The following is a 17101-nucleotide window of genomic DNA, read 5'->3' as shown; positions in this document are numbered from 1 at the left end:
CATATAGGCATCGTTCTCTGCATTTCTTGGCCCTTTTCTGGCAACATCTAGTATGTACACCGGGGTTTAGGTGCACTCCTGCAATAAGCCCCTAAGACAACAATTAAAAAAGTCATGATTATTTTAGAACTCCTTTCCTATCATATTGGATATACCGTGTCAGATAGTATCATTCAATACTTGGAGAAGAATGGGAAAAATGGAAAAAATAGTAACTGTTAAATCATGTTGGCATATCACTAACCCTAACCTAATTTGTCAGCGACTCATGTCATATTTGCACTGCAGCCTTTCTTTTAGAGGATTTACACCTGAAATCACTTTTTTATTAATAAAAACGTGGGTCTCAATTTGGTTTCAAATTATGCAGGATCTATATATGTTAGAGTTTATGAGGACAGGATTGATCTGCTAAGGGCTGCTATTGTTGGGCCTTCTGGAACTCCATATCATGACGGTCTTTTCTTCTTTGATGTTCGTTTTCCTCCTGAGTACCCGCGATGTCCACCGGTAAGTTGGCACTTCACACCCACCTTCCCCTTCTTTTTCAGATTTATCACCACAAATGCAATCTCTTAACAATTACCTATCCAATATGCACAGAAAGTGTACTACCATTCAGGTGGGCTTCGACTAAATCCAAACCTGTATGAGAGTGGAAAGGTGTGCCTTAGCCTGCTGAACACTTGGTGGGGTTCTGGATGTGAGAAGTGGAGCAAGTCGAATTCCACCATGCTGCAGGTGTTGATCTCCATCCAGGGCCTTGTGTTGAATGATAAACCATATTTTAATGAGCCAGGCTACAAAAACACGGTTAATACACCTCTTGGTGAAAAGCATTCCATGGCATATAATCAGACTGCATTTGTACTATCCTGCAAGACTATGTTGTATTCACTTCGGAAGCCTCCAATGGTAATTACAGAACCCTCATTTCTTGCCATCGTAAATAGATGTCTTGGTTACTCTTCATGGCGTAAAAGAAGATTCTCAGTTGACATGGTTACAAAATTGCTGATACCCGTCCTTAAAATAAACTGCATAGATGCATATTGGGTTAGAATAAGCTCCGACGATACATAAGTAAATCAAAATCTTTTGTGTTATCATTTTTTACGATGAACATGGAAGCATATCTTTTTTATTCTGAACAATTTGAGAAACAATCACAGATTACTGGGACGCCCTAATAGCTAAATTTTGTTTCTGTTGTAACAATTGTACCTGCCATCTCCTTAATTCCTTTTTAACTGTGATAAGTCAGCTCTGTAACGTTAGACAATCTGCACCCATAGAGAGAGGAGTTGTTTCTTGTGAGTTGTGACATGAAATTACCAACTTCAAATTTTCCACATCTTCATAACACCTTATATTTTTATTAATGGAATGTTGAACAAATAGAGCAAGAAAAATGTGTTTCTGAAATATCACCACCATTGCGCACCAGTATTTTCTAAAGAAAACCGAGGTCCCATCCCAAGTGGAACTGGTTTGTACTCCCTCTGTTCCTAAATATAAGTCTTTTTAGAGATTTCAATATGGACTACATACGGATGTATATAGACATATTTTAGAATGTAGGTTCACTCATTTTGCTCCGTATGTAGCTCATATTAGAATCTCTAAAAAGACTTATATTTAGGAATGGAGGGAGGTAGCACATAGCAAAAAATACATCCTTCAGTTTTGTACCACATGTGCATTGTTCTTCATGCCACCGAATTCATTCTTACAAGCCTTTCACCTGGTGCAGCATTTTGAGACCCTTGTCGTGCACCATTTCCACGAGCGGGAGCGTGCCATCCTGGACGCATGCAGCGCATACGCGTCTGGCATTATCGTCGGATCATCGGTCAGGGATGGCGCGAAGTACGCCTGCGATAAGTGCTTTGCCGGTTTCAAGAAGTCTCTGGATGCACACACCGAACTTCTCGCAAAGGAGTTGGCTAAGAACAGAGCTCAAGCGCTGGAACTGAAGGGAGACACGCCAGCTGCAGATGAGATCGCGTCTACCAGCTAGGGTTCTTGGGCTACCTGACCATTGCTAAATTCACCTACTTAGGGAGTAACTCGGAAGAAAAAGGGTGTGTAAATCACAATCCACACGAAAGTTATGGAAGAAGTCCAGGGGTGGTGGTATAACTGTAGATGAATTGGTCGTAGTTTAGGCCGTTTCTGGAAGATGAAATTTCGCCACGTTATATGTCTACCTCACTTTGTGATTTTATACATGCTTGGTGCATGAGGTGTTGATAGCTTCAGTGCCTCTGGAAGTGTGAATAGAACATGTGCCACTTTTATGACCACTAGCAAAATAAAAACAAGGAGGCAAAACAAAAGGATATAACAAAACTTCAGTCATGTGCACAATCTTCAGCTTTCAGGTTAGAAAGATAAGCAGACATGTCTAATCTAATCTAACTATAAAAGAATGTCTGCATCTCACAAAACTTGATAGTTCAATTAGCAGCCGTTAGCAAATGAGACATCTCATCAGGTATATAACGGAAATCACAACAGTACAGTACAGTACAGGAGGTTTATACAGTGATATAAGAACACGGGGTATCTGTATCTGTATCTATGGTGTCCAGTAGTCCTACAAGCACTCAAAAAACCCGATGCAGCTCTAGAAATACTCGAACTGGCCGGAGCCCGTCTTGGCTGCCGCAACAGCGCCCGTCGACAAGCTGCTCAGAGTGGTGCCAAGGCCACGCTCTGCCGTCTTCTTCTCTTTGCCTAGGTACTGCCTAAAGTCGACGGGGTCCGGCACCGACGGCGGGTGAGCGCTCCTGACGAGCGCCCAGTTCACCCCCTCGAAGAACGGGTGCTGCTTGATCTCGGTGGCGCCCCTCTTGGTCGCGATCCTCTTCTGGGGGTCCTTGGTCAGCAGTCCCCGGATGAGGTCCCGCGCGACGTTGCTCACCGGCGGGCTCTCCGGGAACCGCAGCGGCTGCTCCACCACGTTGCTCAGCGTGGCGCGGTTGCCGTTGCCCTTGAACGGTGTCATGCCGTGCAGCAGCTCATAGAGGAAGATACCGAAGGTCCACCAGTCCACCGCGCTGCCGTGGCCCTCCCCTCGGATGATCTCCGGCGCCAGGTACTCGTGGGTGCCGACGAACGACATGGACCGGGCGTCCGTCGGCTCCGCGTTGAACTCCATTGTCTGCAACCCGTGGAGGCTGAGGTCCGACTTGGTCTTGTTGCGGTTCCTCTTGCTCATGCTCATGCTCAGCATCCGCGGGAAGAACGCCGACGGCTGGATGCACCCGTTGCTCATGCCCTCCGTGTTGGCCAGCCCTTTCTCGATGCCGTTGGGGCCTGCGTGCACCGACGACGACTTGACGAGCATCGGGCTCACCGAGCACCGCAGCGACAGGTCGAAGTCGGACAGCATGATGTGCCCCCCGTCTCGGACGAGCACGTTCTCCGGCTTGAGGTCTCGGTACACGATGCCTAGCATGTGGAGGTACTCCAGTGCCAGCAACACCTCAGAGGCATAAAATCTAGGCAAAAACAACCAGGGAAAGAGAATTATGATGAGCAATTGAGTTATATATGTGTCATCGCACAAACACTGAACCGAATCGAGTACCAATAACAAGGTTGTACTAAATACAATAATCTGAACTCTGAAGTGAACCAACCTGGCTGCTTGCTCGGAGAAGTGCTTGTTCAGCTGCTTCTGCCGAAGCGAATGGAGATTACCGCCGCAGCAATACTCCATGACAAGGCAGTAGAACTTGTCTGTCTCAAAATGAGTGTACAGCGTGGGCAGGAAAGGGTGATCGAGAAGGCCGAGTATCTCCCTCTCTGTTTGCGCCCTGATCAGCTTGTTCCTGCTGATGAGTGATTCCTTGTCCATCACCTTCATCGCGAAGAACGTGTCTGTGCCCCTGAGCTCCACAAGGTAAACACTGCCAATGTCTCCGTATCCAAGGCGCTTCAGAAGTCTAAAGTGGACTAGGCTGAGAGGGGAGTCCCTGGAGGTGGCCAGCTGGACGGCCTCCCATCGGCAGTCCCCTCCGGTGTGATGCTTGACATGGCCGGAGATGCAGCTATCCAAGCTGTTACTTCTTGGACTGTCAGTGCTACCTTGACGAATGGTTAGAGCGGAATCACTAAGTTTCTCTGGTGTATTACTGTTCATGCCTCTGGATGCTGCTTTTGTTGGTGTCAGCACAGGGCTCTCCGCAGGATTAACGAGGCGTTTTGTCATGTGGTTTGGGTTTCCTTTGTCAGCAAAATCTTCTTTCTTGGGACGTGGTTTCTTATCCGAAGGGATCTGCGAGTGTGCAGCCTGTTTGGATGCTGTGGATGGATTGGCTGAGACACCTGGTTGATTCCGGTCTAAGGCGCCATTGAACGCTGTATTTCCACGAGTGCTGAAGTCCATTGGGATCTGCGAGTGTGCAGCTGGTTTGGATGCTGTGGATGGATTGGCAGACACACCTGATTGATTCCGGTCTAAGGTGCCATTGAACGCGGTATTTCCACGGGTGTTAAAATCCATTTTGTCATTCGCAGTGTCCAGTTTGTTGTATGACCTGGAGTTCATCTGAAACTTCACAAAATAGTTTATTATTACAGTAAGAATGTGCAATAGTAGAACCATTTAACGCTAGAAATAGAATTTGGAAGACCAAATGGTGCATTATAATTCCAAACAAAACAACAACTTCACAATGATCATGATGACTACTTCCTCCGTTCCTAAATATTTGTCTTTCTAGAGATTTCAACAAGTGACTACATACGGAGCAAAATGAGTGAATCTACACTCTAATATATGTCTATATACATCCGTATGTGGTAGTCCATTTAAAATCTCTAAAAAGACAAATATTTAGGAACAGAGGGAGTAGTCATTAGTCAACTTCCCAGGAAGAAATAAAAAAACTGAAGAACTTTTTTGCTGTCATAACCATTGCTCTAATTCTGTATTCCTGGGTAAAGCCTTCTCATATGATACATCATTTTGAAGACATATACATTGTTTTAGACCGACAATGTCTAAAGTGATAATAACGCATTACCTAATAATAATGAATTTGTACAAGAATGAAAATACAATTGTATTGATCATTAATTCCAAATGCTTATATTGACATTGTTGCCTTAATAAGCTGTATACAAATGGACATTGTTACCGTCCTCAAACTATCACATATGCCATTTTAAAATAAACATATCCATGAATATGCAAGAAGTGTAATTTAGAGACAGAACATGCACATACAGACCAGTCAACTATATGAAGTCATGTATCTCCTAGACTCCTAGCTCAGAAGTTACACATTTGTCTGTCATGGTATTACATAACAGTCACGGACAGGCATACATATGTAGAATACGATTATAAATCCGTGAGCCGTTATCTGAAGGTGTTTAAGTAGTAAAATTGGCCTAGCTGGGAACTGTATGCAGTACAGCCCTCTTTTGACTTTCTCTGAACATAACAACGCTGTGTCAAACTGGCATGTGATCGTGCCTGATCATGTATGCAAGCACCGAACAATCGCGAAGGTACATATTCAAAACCAATCAAAATTGAAGCGCCAAACCAAGCAGACATGTATTTCACACCTTGCATTTTACAACGCATTGGAATTTATTGATCTATCTACTCCCTCCGTTCCACAATACATGCCTTCCCTCTGTCAAAATATAGATGTATCTAGACATGTTTTAGTATATAGGTACATTCATTTTTGGACAAATGAAAGTCAAGTATTTTGGAACGGAGGGAGTAGCACATTGGAACAGGCCAGCAGGGGTGGCTGATCGCCGGGGGAAGAGGCACAAACCAACCTGGAGTGGATCAGATGAGGCGGACCAAGCCCCGGCGGCCCCTGCAAACGCCACGGCAAGGCACCGTCTGGAAAGGGGGCAGACGCGAGGTCACCCTCCCATGGGCGGGGAGGCGGCGACGGTGGAGGTGGTTGTTTCGCGGGGAGGCGACGGGGCCTGGAGAAGGCTGGGGTGGGACGGGGAAGGCGCGCGGGAATGGGTGGAGAGGAGGCATTGCTAAATTTAACAAGGAGCACGCGCTGGCGCGGCGGAAGTGGGATGGGGAGGCGGCGGGGAGAGGAGGAGGAAGGGGTCGAAAGAGGTGACGGCCGGGGCGGCGTTTCCCAAGGCGGGCCGGACTGCGGAAGACGAGCCGGCACTTGGAACGGTGTGGTGTGGTTGCGTGATTTTGAGGTTTGGAAATAAACTGGGAACACGACATGTCTCAATTTTTTTTTTTTTTGTATTTTCAAAAGGGGGTTAGAGCATCTGCAGCAGTCTCCCAAAAAATATCTCCCTATACAGGTGTGTGCCCTTGTAAACCTTTCCCTATAGTTAGAGCAACTCCAACGGACCGATCCAAACGAACAGCGATTTTGTCCGCTTTTTGTCCGTTTGGATCGGTTAGGCGGACACAAACGTCCACTTCCATATTTGAGTCGACGTATGCGTCCAACGCTCACCCGACCCATTCTGATGGTGCTAAATCCTATTTGGGCAGTGCTACGCGTCCGCCGGGTGATAAACCGATAAGATCAGCCGCCTCGGCAACCGTCGGATGCCATCCAAAATAGCCGTCCGATCTACCGTCCTAGCCAATTGGGCGCCTTCGCAACAGCTAGTTTGTTGCGCTCATGGCTTTGCAACAAGGACCTTGTTGCGAAGGTCCACTGAGACAGCACCACTGCCTCGCCATGGACTGAGTAGCTCGGCCATGGAGCATCCCCGGCCACTGGAGTCGTCACGCCTCCTCCAAACCAGCACCCCGGGCATCTGCCGCTACTCCAGCACGACAACGATGAAGTCTTACACCAGACACTCCTCTGGCGATTTCTGCAACCGAAGCTATGTTTCTGAAACATGTCTCGTGTTGCAATACTTGCCCTCGTATGCTCTGACGCGGGGTGCTCATTCTGCGCTTTCTGCAGCCGGGGCTATGTTTCTGAAACACTACCCTTGTTGCAGAAGAGAAAATATTCATCGTCGAACCATTTTTCTTCTTTCTAAAACAAGACCTCTGTTGCAGAAACTTTCTAAAACTAAACCCTGTTGCCGAAAGAAAAACTTCACCGCCAAACACCTTTTTTCTTTCTGAAACAAGATCTCTGTTGCAGAAAGCTTCTGAAACAAGACGCTTGTTACAATAAATAAATAAATAAATAGTTGCACGAGACTTGTCGCCAGTGCGAGCGCTCGATCAAAATCAATCCGACGGCTACGCAGGCGGCGGATGTTGTGCATGCATCAGCCGGCTGAAGGTGAGTGTTTTCCTATTTAAAATAGAAACAACTTAATTAAATATTAAAGCCGGTCAGGAAGGCCGGCGAGAGTCCACGCGTCCACATTAGCATTAAATAAAACTAAAAATAAACTAAACTACGAGGTGGCGCGTTGCCCTAGGCGTCGTCCTCGGGGTTGGTGAAGTCGATGAGCGTCGGCGCATGGCCGGTCCAGGGGAACGCCGTGTTCCAGGTGGCGGTGATGTCGGCCGTGGGCAGCTGTGCCGCCTCGGGCAGAGCCGGTGAGTGGGGACTGTGCAGCCGCCTGTGCAGCCGCGGCCTGGCGCGCCTCCTCCTCGGCCTCGCGCTGCTCCTCCTCGAGGTCGCGCTCAAGTATCTCCTTGTACTCACCGCGACGACGCTCCTCGGTCAGCCGTCGCTGGCGCCACGTCTCGAGGTACGCTGCCTCCGGTGCCGGCGTCGTCTCCATCCAAACCGGTGGCGCGGAGACCCACTCGCGCACTACTCCCGTCCAGGAGTAGCATTCGATAGGGGGCGGCTCCGGCTCGGCCTTGACGCGGCGTCGGGGAGGGGACGGCGGGGCCACCGGCGGCAGCACGCAGTCGCCTGCCGCGAAGAGGGCAATGGCCTGCACCATGACTGCCTTGTACCAAGCCTCCTCTTCCTCCACTGCCTCCACCCTGCACCGCTCGTCCTCCTCGCTCTCCCGGTAGACGGCCGCAAGGGCCGCCTAGTAGGCGTCCTCCACCGCCTGGTCCTCCTCGCGGATGACGAGCGGCGGCGGCACGTTGCGGTCGACCTCGCGCACGCCGCGTCGCCTTGCCTCCTCGTGCTCAAAGGCGAACCACCTCACCCAGTTGGGCGAGTCGGTTGCGTAGGCGAGGTCGTGGCGCTGCTCCAGCGTCAGCATCGCTCGTCGGTGCCGCACCTCCTCCGCGTGCGCCCTAGCCGACCGCGACGACGCCGACACTGGGATCCTCTCCGGATCCAGATGCCAATCGTGCGGCAGGGTGGCGTCGAGGTACGGGAGAGGCACGCGGTGCTGTCAGCACCATTCCGCCTGGTGCACTGGCACGTTCACGCGCTACCTCTGCCGGCGAGCCGACACCGGCGGATGCGGGAGGAACTCTGAGGGGAAAGGGATGGCGGGGGCCTTGCCCTTGGCCTTGCTACTGCTGGCACCGAAGAAGAGCCCCATCTCACTGTGGTGGTGGTGGCTAGGGTTTGCCGGCGACGGGGAGCAGAGCTTGCTAGATGTTGACGACAATTGGGATGAGGACGGCCTCGGCGCACGGTCGGCATAAAAAAAGACGACCGTCGTCGCTGACGCGTGGGCCCAAGGTCATAAATTAAGCTGGCCAGGTTGGCCACGGGCGGTTGGACGACCGCCAGGTGGGGCCGCGGCGGACACCGAGAAGGTGTGCGTGGCGTCCGTTCCGCGTCCGCGCCAACGCATTTGGGGCACAAATTTGGGCCGCAAATGCGTCGGCGTGAACGCGAAACGGACGAGATTTGGGTTTGGGTCAGCGCGTTGGACCATCACTTTTGCCCACACCGACCCAAACGGACGCATGCGGACGAAATGGGTCGCCCCATTGGAGTTGCTCTTATACCCTAACATATGAACCACATATGTCAATGACCAATTTATCTTCTTCTTCTCTCCTACATACATGTTAGACATCGACGGAGCTTCGGCGACCCGCGGAACTGTGCTTGCGGGAAGCGATGAGGCAATAGTGGTACGACATGGTGACGGAACAGGCTGCAGCGGCAGGTGTCGGTGTCAAAACTGGCAGATCTCGGGTAGGGGGTCCCGAACTGTGCGTCTAAGGATCGGAGGTAACAGGAGGCAGGGGACACGATGTTTACCTAGGTTCGTGCCCTCTTGATGGAGGTAAAACCCTACGTCCTGCTTGATTGACTTTGATGAATATAGGTGTAACAAGAGTTGATCTACCACGAGATCGTAATGGCTAAACCCTAGATGTCTAGCATGTATGATTATGATCCCTCTACGGACTAAACCCTCCGGTTTATATAGACACCGGAGGGGGTTAGGGTTGTACAGAGTTGGTTTACAGAGAAAGAAATCTTCATATCCGAATGCCAAGCTTGCCATCCACGCAAAGGAGAGTCCCATCCGGACACGGGGGAAGGCCTTCTATCTAGTATCTTCTTGGCCCATTAGTCCGGCCCATATCACATAGCCCGGACGCTCGGGGACCCCCTAATCCAGGACTCCCTCAGTAGCCCCTGAACCAGGCTTCAATGACGATGTGTCCGGCGCGCAGATTGTCTTCGACATTGCAAGGCGGGTTCCTCCTCCGAATACTCCAAAGCAGTTAGTCAAAAGAACTATGTTCGGCTCCGTATAACAGTCACAACCCTGAACCACAAGGGCAAAACACTTAAACAAAATAAGCCATGTCCATGGACAGCTTCTTCGGCGAGACATTATGTTCTTGCCTTATTATTATTATTATTATTATTATTATTATTATTATTATTATTATTATTATTATTATTATTATTATTATTATTATTATTATTATTATTATTTCGAACCGTTTTTAGCCTCCCGCTTCGTATTTCGAGGCGCGGTCCTCATTGACACGCCTTGTCAAAACAAAGATCGTGTCCCCTTATTACGGGATTCTCATCAATACGGGTTTGGGTAATCCAACTGTGCCATAAGCACGACCCCTTGGGCATAGGCGAGCTTTAAGGCTGGGGGGCTTGATATTCACTGCCTTTATAAGGAGATAAAGATTCATCTTTTTACCCCGCGCCTTCCTCCTCCTCAGCCCATCCGCCATTGAGCTCTAGCGCCCGAGTTCAATTCCTTCCGACCCCGGCAAACAGCCATGTCTGGATCTGGCGCTCAAGGCAAGTGGATGGCCTCCGTCACGGAGGAGAACATCCAGGAGCTCCGGGAAGCAGGGTATTTAGCCAAGGAAATCGCCCACCGGCTTCCGGCCAAGAAGCAGACCATACCTACTCCGGAGCCCCATGAGAGATTAGTATTTATTCCTCATTTCCTTCACGGATTAGGGTTTCCCTGTTGGGGAACGCAGTAATTTCAAATAAATTCCTATGCACAGTCAAGATCATGGTGATGCATAGCAACGAGAGGGGAGAGTATTGTCTACGTACCCTCGTAGACCGTAAGCGGAAGCGTTATGAGAACACGGTTGATGTAGTCGTACGTCTTCAAGATTCGACCGATCTAAGTACCGAACATACGACACCTCCGAGTTCAGCACACGTTCAACTCGGTGACGTCCCATGAACTCCGATCCAGCAGAGCTTTGAGGGAGAGTTCCATCAGCTCGATGGCGTGATGACGGTGATGATGATGCTACTGACGTAGGGCTTCGCCTAAGCACCGCTACAATATGACCGAGGTGGATTATGGTGGAGGGGCGCACCACACACGGCTAAAAGATCAAATGATCAACTTGTGTGTCTTGGGGTGCCCCCTGCCCCTGTATATAAAGGAGCAAGGGGGGAGGCATCCCGGCCCTAGCAGGGCGTGCCAGGAGGAAGAGTCCTCCTCCTAGTGGGAGTAGGACTCCCCTTTCCTAGTCCCACTAGGAGGGGGAAGGAAGGAGTGTGAGAGGGGAAAGGCAAGGGGGGCGCCGGCCCCCTTCCTTGTCCTATTCAGACTCAACGGGAGGGGGCACGTGGCCTGCCCTGGCCGGCCCCTCTCTATCTCCACTAGGGCCCAACAAGGCCCATTAACCCCCGGGGGTTCCGGTAACCCCCCAGCACTCCGGTAAAATCCCGATTTCACCCGGAACTATTCCGATGTCCAAATATAGGCTTCCAATATATCAATCTTTATGTCTTGACCATTTCGAGACTCCTCATCATGTCCGTGATCATATCCGGGACTCCTAACTACCTTCGGTACATCAAAACACATGAAATCATATTACCGATCATCACCGAACTTTAAGCGTGCGGACCCTACGGGTTCGAGAACTATGTAGACATGACCGAGACTCGTCTTCGGCCAATAACCAATAGCGGAACCTGGATGCTCATATTGGCTCCTACGTATTCTACGAAGATCTTTATCGGTCAAACCGCATAACAACATACGTTGTTCCTTTTGTCATCGGTATGTTACTTGCCCGAGATTCGATCGTCGGTATCTCAATACCTAGTTCAATCTCGTTACCGGCAAGTCTCTTTACTCGTTCCATAATACATCATCCCGCAACTAACTCATTAGTTGCATTGCTTGCAAGGCTTATAGTGATGTGCATTACCGAGAGGGCCCAGAGATACCTCTCCGACAATTGGAGTGACAAATCCTAATCTTGATCTATGCCAACCCAACAAGTACCTTCGGAGACACCTGTAGAGCACCTTTATAATCACCCAGCTACGTTGTGACATTTGGTAGCACACAAAGTGTTCCTCCGGTATTTGGGAGTTGCATAATCTCATAGTCATAGGAACATGTATAAGTCATGTAGAAAGCAATAACAATATACTAAACGATCGAACGCTAAGCTAACGGAATGGGTCAAGTCAATCACATCATTCTCTAATGATGTGATCCCGTTAATCAAATGACAACTCATGTATATGGTTAGGAAACATAACCATCATTGATTCAACGAGCTAGTCAAGTAGAGGCATTCTAGTGACACATTGTTTGTCTATGTATTCACACATGTACTAAGTTTCCGGTTAATACAATTCTAGGATGAATAATAAACATTTATCATGATATAAGGAAATATAAATAACAACTTTATTATTGCCTCTAGGGCATATTTCCTTTAGTCTCCCACTTGCACTAGAGTTAATAATCTAGATTACATAGTAATGATTCTAACACCCATGGAGTCTTGGTGCTGATCATGTTTTGCTTGTGAGAGAGGCTTAGTTAACGGGTCTGCAACATTCAGATCCGTATGTATCTTGCAAATCTCTATGTCTCCCTCATTGACTTGATCGCGGATGGAATTGACGCGTCTCTTGATGTGCTTGGTTCTTTTGTGAAACCTGGATTCCTTTGCCAAGGCAATTGCACCAGTATTGTCACAAAAGATTTTCATTGGACCCGATGCACTAGGTATGACACCTAGATCAGATATGAACTCTTTCATCCAGACTCCTTCATTTGCTGCTTCCGAAGCAGCTATGTACTCCGCTTCACACGTAGATCCCGCCACGACGCTTTGCTTAGAACTGCACCAACTGACAGCTCCACCGTTCAATAAAAACACGTATCCGGTTTGTGACTTAGAGTCATCCAGATCAGTTTCAAATCTTGCATCGACGTAACCATTTACGACGAGCTCTTTATCACCCCCATAAATAGGAAACATATCCTTAGTCCTTTTCAGGTATTTCAGGATGTTCTTGACCGCTGTCCAGTGATCCACTCCTGGATTACTTTGGTACCTCCCTGCTAAACTAATAGCAAGGCACACATCAGGTCTAGTACACAGCATTGCATACATGATAGAGCCTATGGCTAAAGCATAGGGAACATCTTTCATTTTCTCTCTATCTTCTGCAGTGGTCGGGCATTGAGTCTGACTCAACTTCACACCTTGTAACACATGCAAGAACCCTTTCTTTGCTTGATCCATTTTGAATTTCTTCAAAACTTTATCAAGGTATGTGCTTTGTGAAAGTCCAATTAGGCGTCTTGATCTATCTCTATAGATCTTGATGCCCAATATATAAGCAGCTTCACCAAGGTCTTTCATTGAAAAACTCTTATTCAAGTATCCTTTTATGCTATCCAGAAATTATATATCATTTCCAATCAATAATATGTCATCCACATATAATATTAGAAATGTTATAGAGCTCCCACTCACTTTCTTGTAAATACAAGCTTCTCCAAAAGTCTGTATAAAACCATATGCTTTGATCACACTATCAAAATGTTTATTCCAACTCCAAGATGCTTGCATCAGTCCATAGATGGATCGCTGGAGCTTGCACACTTTGTTATCACCCTTTGGATCAATAAAACCTTCAGGTTGCATCATATACAACTCTTCTTCCAGAAATCCATTCAGGAATGCAGTCTTTACATCCATTTGCCAAATTTCATAATCATAAAATGCGGCAATTGCTAACATGATTCGGACGGACATAAGCATCGCTACGGGTGAGAAGGTCTCATCGTAGTCAGCTCCTTGAACTTGTCGAAAACCTTTCGCAACAAGTTGAGCTTTGTAGACAATAACATTACCATCAGCGTCAGTCTTCTTCTTGAAGATCCATTTATTCTCGATGGATTGCAGATCATCGGGCAAGTCAACCAAAGTCCACACTTTGTTCTCCTACATGGATCCCATCTCAGATTTCATGGCCTCAAGCCATTTTGCGGAATCTGGGCTCATCATCTCTTCCTCGTACTTCGTATGTTCGTCATGGTCTAGTAACATGACCTCCAGAACAGGATTACCGTACCACTCTGGTGTGGATCTTACTCTGGTTGACCTACGAGGTTCAGTAGTAACTTGATCCGAAGTCACATGATCATCATCATTAGCTTCCTCACTAATTGGTGTAGGAGTCACAGGAACAGATTTCTGTGATGAACTACTTTCCAATAAGGGAGCATGTATAGTTACCTCATCAAGTTCTACTTTCCTCCCACTCACTTCTTTCGAGAGAAACTCCTTCTCTAGAAAGGATCCATTCTTAGCAATGAATGTCTTGCCTTCGGATCTGTGATAGAAGGTGTACCCAACAGTCTCCTTTGGGTATCCTATGAAGACACATTTCTATGATTTGGGTTCGAGCTTATCAGGTTGAAGCTTTTTCACATAAGCATCGCAACCCCAAACTTTAAGAAGCGACAACTTTGGTTTCTTGTCAAACCACAGTTCATAAGGTGTCGTCTCAACGGATTTAGATGGTGCCCTATTTAACGTGAATGCAACCGTCTCTAAAGCATAACCCCAAAATAATAGTGGTAAATCAGTAAGAGACATCATAGATCGCACCATATCTAGTAAAGTACGATTACGACGTTCGGACACACCATTACGCTGTCGTGTTTCGGGTGGCGTGAGTTGCGAAACTATTCCACATTGTTTCAAATGAAGACCAAACTCGTAACTCAAATATTCTCCTCCACAATCAGATCGTAGAAAATTTATTTTCTTGTTACGATGATTTTCCACTTCACTATGAAATTCTTTGAACTTTTCAAATGTTTCAGATTTATGTTTCATCAAGTAGATATACCGATATATGCTCAAATCATCTGTGAAGGTGAGAAAATAACGATACCCGCTGCGAGCCTCAACATTCATCGGACCACATACATCAGTATGTATGATTTCCAACAAATTTGTTGCTCGCTCCATAGTTTCGGAGAATGGCGTTTTGTCATCTTGCCCATGAGGCATGGTTCGCAAGTACCAAGTGATTCATAATCAAGTGATTCCAAAAGGCCATCAGAATGGAGTTTCTTCATGCGCTTTACACCAATATGACCTAAACGGCAGTGCCACAAATAAGTTGCACTATCATTATCAACTCTGCATCTTTTAGCTTTAATATTATGAATATGTGTATCACTACTATCAAGATTCATAAAAAATAGACCACTCTTTAAGGGTGATGACCATAAGAGATATTACTCATATAAATAGAACAACCATTATTCTCAAATTTAAATGAATAACCGTTTCGCATCAAACAAGATCCAGATATAATGTTCATGCTCAACGCTGGCACCAAATAACAATTATTCAGGTCTAAAACTAATCCCAAGGTAGATGTAGAGGTAGCATGCCGACTGCGATCACATCGACTTTGGAACCATTTCCCACGCGCATCGTCACCTCGTCCTTAGCCAATCTTCGCTTAATGCGTAGTCCCTGTTTCGAGTTGCAAATATTAGCAACAGAACCAGTATAAAATACCCAGGTACTACTACGAGCATTAGTAAGGTACACATCAATAACATGTATATCACATATACCTTTGTTCACCTTGCCATCCTTCTTATCCGCCAAATACTTGGGGTAGTTCCGCTTCCAGTGACCAGTCCCTTTGCAGTAGAAGCACTCAGTCTCAGTCTTAGGTCCAGACTTGGGCTTCTTTACTTGAGCAGCAACTTGCTTGCCGTTCTTCTTGAAGTTCCCCTTCTTCCCTTTACCCTTTTTTTTGAAACTGGCGGTCTTGTTAACCATCAACACTTGATGCTCCTTTTTGATTTCTACCTCCGCAGCCTTTAGCATCGCAAAGAGCTCGGGAATAGTCTTATCCATCCCTTGCATATTATAGTTCATCACGAAGCTCTTGTAGCTTGGTGGCAGTGATTGAAGAATTCTGTCAATGACACTATCATCCCGAAGATTAACTCCCAGTTGAATCAAGTGATTGCAGTACCCAGACATTCTGAGTATATGTTCACTGACATAACTATTCTCCTCCATTTTGTAGCTATAGAACTTATTGGAGACCTCATATCTCTCAATCCGGACATTTCCTTGAAATATTAACTTCAACTCCTGGAACATCTCATATGCTCCATGACGTTCAAAACATCGTTGAAGTCCCGGTTCTAAGCCGTAAAGCATGTCACATTGAACTATCGAGTAGTCATCAACACGCGACTGCCAGGCATTCACAATGTCTGCAGTCGCCAGCGCGGGTGGTACACCTAGCGGTGCTTGCATGACGTAATTCTTATGTGCAGCAATGAGGATAATCCTCAAGTTATGGACCCAGTCCGTGTAATTGCTACCATTATCTTTCAACTTTGCTTTCTCAAGGAACACATTAAAATTCAATGGAACAACAGCACGAGCCATCTATCTACAACAACATAGACATGCAAAATACTATCAGGTACTAAGTTCATGATAAACTAAAGTTCAATTAATCATATTACTTAAGAACTCCCACTTAGATAGACATCCCTCTAATCATCTAAGTGATCACATGATCCATATCAACTAAACCATGTCTGATCATCACGTGAGATGGAGTAGTTTTCAATGGTGAACATCACTATGTTGATCATATCTACTATATGTTTCACGCTCGACCTTTCGGTTTCAGTGTTGTGAGGCCATATCTGCATATGCTAGGCTTGTCAAGTTTAACCCGAGTATTCCACGTGTGCAAAACTGGCTTGCACCCGTTGTATGTGAACGTAGAGCTTATCACACCCGATCATCACGTGGTGTCTCGGCATGACGAACTTTCACAATGGTGCATACTCAGGGAGAACACTTATCCCTTGAAATTTAGTGAGAGATCATCTTATAATGCTACCATCAAACTAAGCAAAATAAGATGCATAAAGGATAAACATCACATGCAATCAATATAAGTGATATGATATGGCCATCATCATCTTGTGCCTGTGATCTCCATATCCAAAGCACCGTCATGATCACCATCGTCACTGGCTTGACACCTCGATCTCCATCAAAGCATCATTGTCGTCACACCAACTATTGCCTCCATGACTATCGCTACTGCTTAGTGATAAAGTAAAGCAATTACATGGCGATTGCATTTCATACAATAAAGCGACAACCATATGGCTCCTGCCAGTTGCCGATAACTTGTGTTACAAAACATGATCATATCATACAATAAAATTTAGCATCATGTCTTGACCATATCACATCACAACATGCCCTGCAAAAACAAGTTAGACGTCCTCTACTTTGTTGTTGCAAGTTTTACGTGGCTGCTACGGGCTGAGCAAGAGCCGTTCTTACCTACGCATCAAAAACCACAACGCGGTATAGTGATTGCCTTTTGATATTTAGAAAGAACCCTGTTCATTGAATCCGATTCAACTAAAGCTGGAGAAACATACACCCACTAGCCACCTGTGT

The 17101-nt window shown here is 46.7% G+C and overlaps 2 protein-coding genes across 5 annotated transcripts in view; one reads left to right on the top strand and one right to left on the bottom strand.

Annotated features, from left to right (window-relative positions):
- LOC119267705 (putative ubiquitin-conjugating enzyme E2 38) overlaps nucleotides 1-2300 on the top strand; it is a 12512-nt gene extending 10212 nt beyond the window's left edge. For 2 of the 3 annotated variants that reach the window (XM_037549134.1, XM_037549133.1), the window contains exons 6-8: nucleotides 371-510; nucleotides 604-915; nucleotides 1754-2300. In XM_037549134.1, the coding sequence (XP_037405031.1) occupies nucleotides 371-510; nucleotides 604-915; nucleotides 1754-2020 (719 nt within the window). In that variant the 3' untranslated portion in view covers nucleotides 2021-2300. The remainder of the gene's footprint in view (nucleotides 1-370; nucleotides 511-603; nucleotides 916-1753) is intronic. The other variant, XM_037549135.1, reaches the window with a different exon arrangement.
- A 220-nt stretch (nucleotides 2301-2520) lies between these two features.
- Nucleotides 2521-6126, bottom strand: LOC119267704 (serine/threonine-protein kinase AGC1-7-like). 2 transcript variants are annotated; one of them, XM_037549131.1, is made up of 3 exons: nucleotides 5812-6126; nucleotides 3648-4564; nucleotides 2521-3506 (listed from the first exon to the last, which is right to left on the bottom strand). In XM_037549131.1, the coding sequence occupies exons 2-3, from the start codon at nucleotides 4556-4558 to the stop codon at nucleotides 2630-2632; spliced, it is 1788 nt and encodes a 595-aa protein (XP_037405028.1). In that variant the 5' UTR covers nucleotides 4559-4564; nucleotides 5812-6126; the 3' UTR covers nucleotides 2521-2629. The 2 variants fall into 2 exon arrangements, with proteins under 2 accessions (XP_037405028.1, XP_037405029.1); XM_037549132.1 differs by having other exon boundaries at nucleotides 3648-4558.
- Nucleotides 6127-17101: the final 10975 nt, after the last annotated feature.

The sequence above is a fragment of the Triticum dicoccoides genome, chromosome 3A (genome assembly GCF_002162155.2).
Source record: "Triticum dicoccoides isolate Atlit2015 ecotype Zavitan chromosome 3A, WEW_v2.0, whole genome shotgun sequence".
NCBI lineage: Eukaryota > Viridiplantae > Streptophyta > Magnoliopsida > Poales > Poaceae > Triticum > Triticum dicoccoides.
Note: the sequence above shows the minus strand (reverse complement) of the source record. Positions and strands in the feature narration are given on the sequence as shown.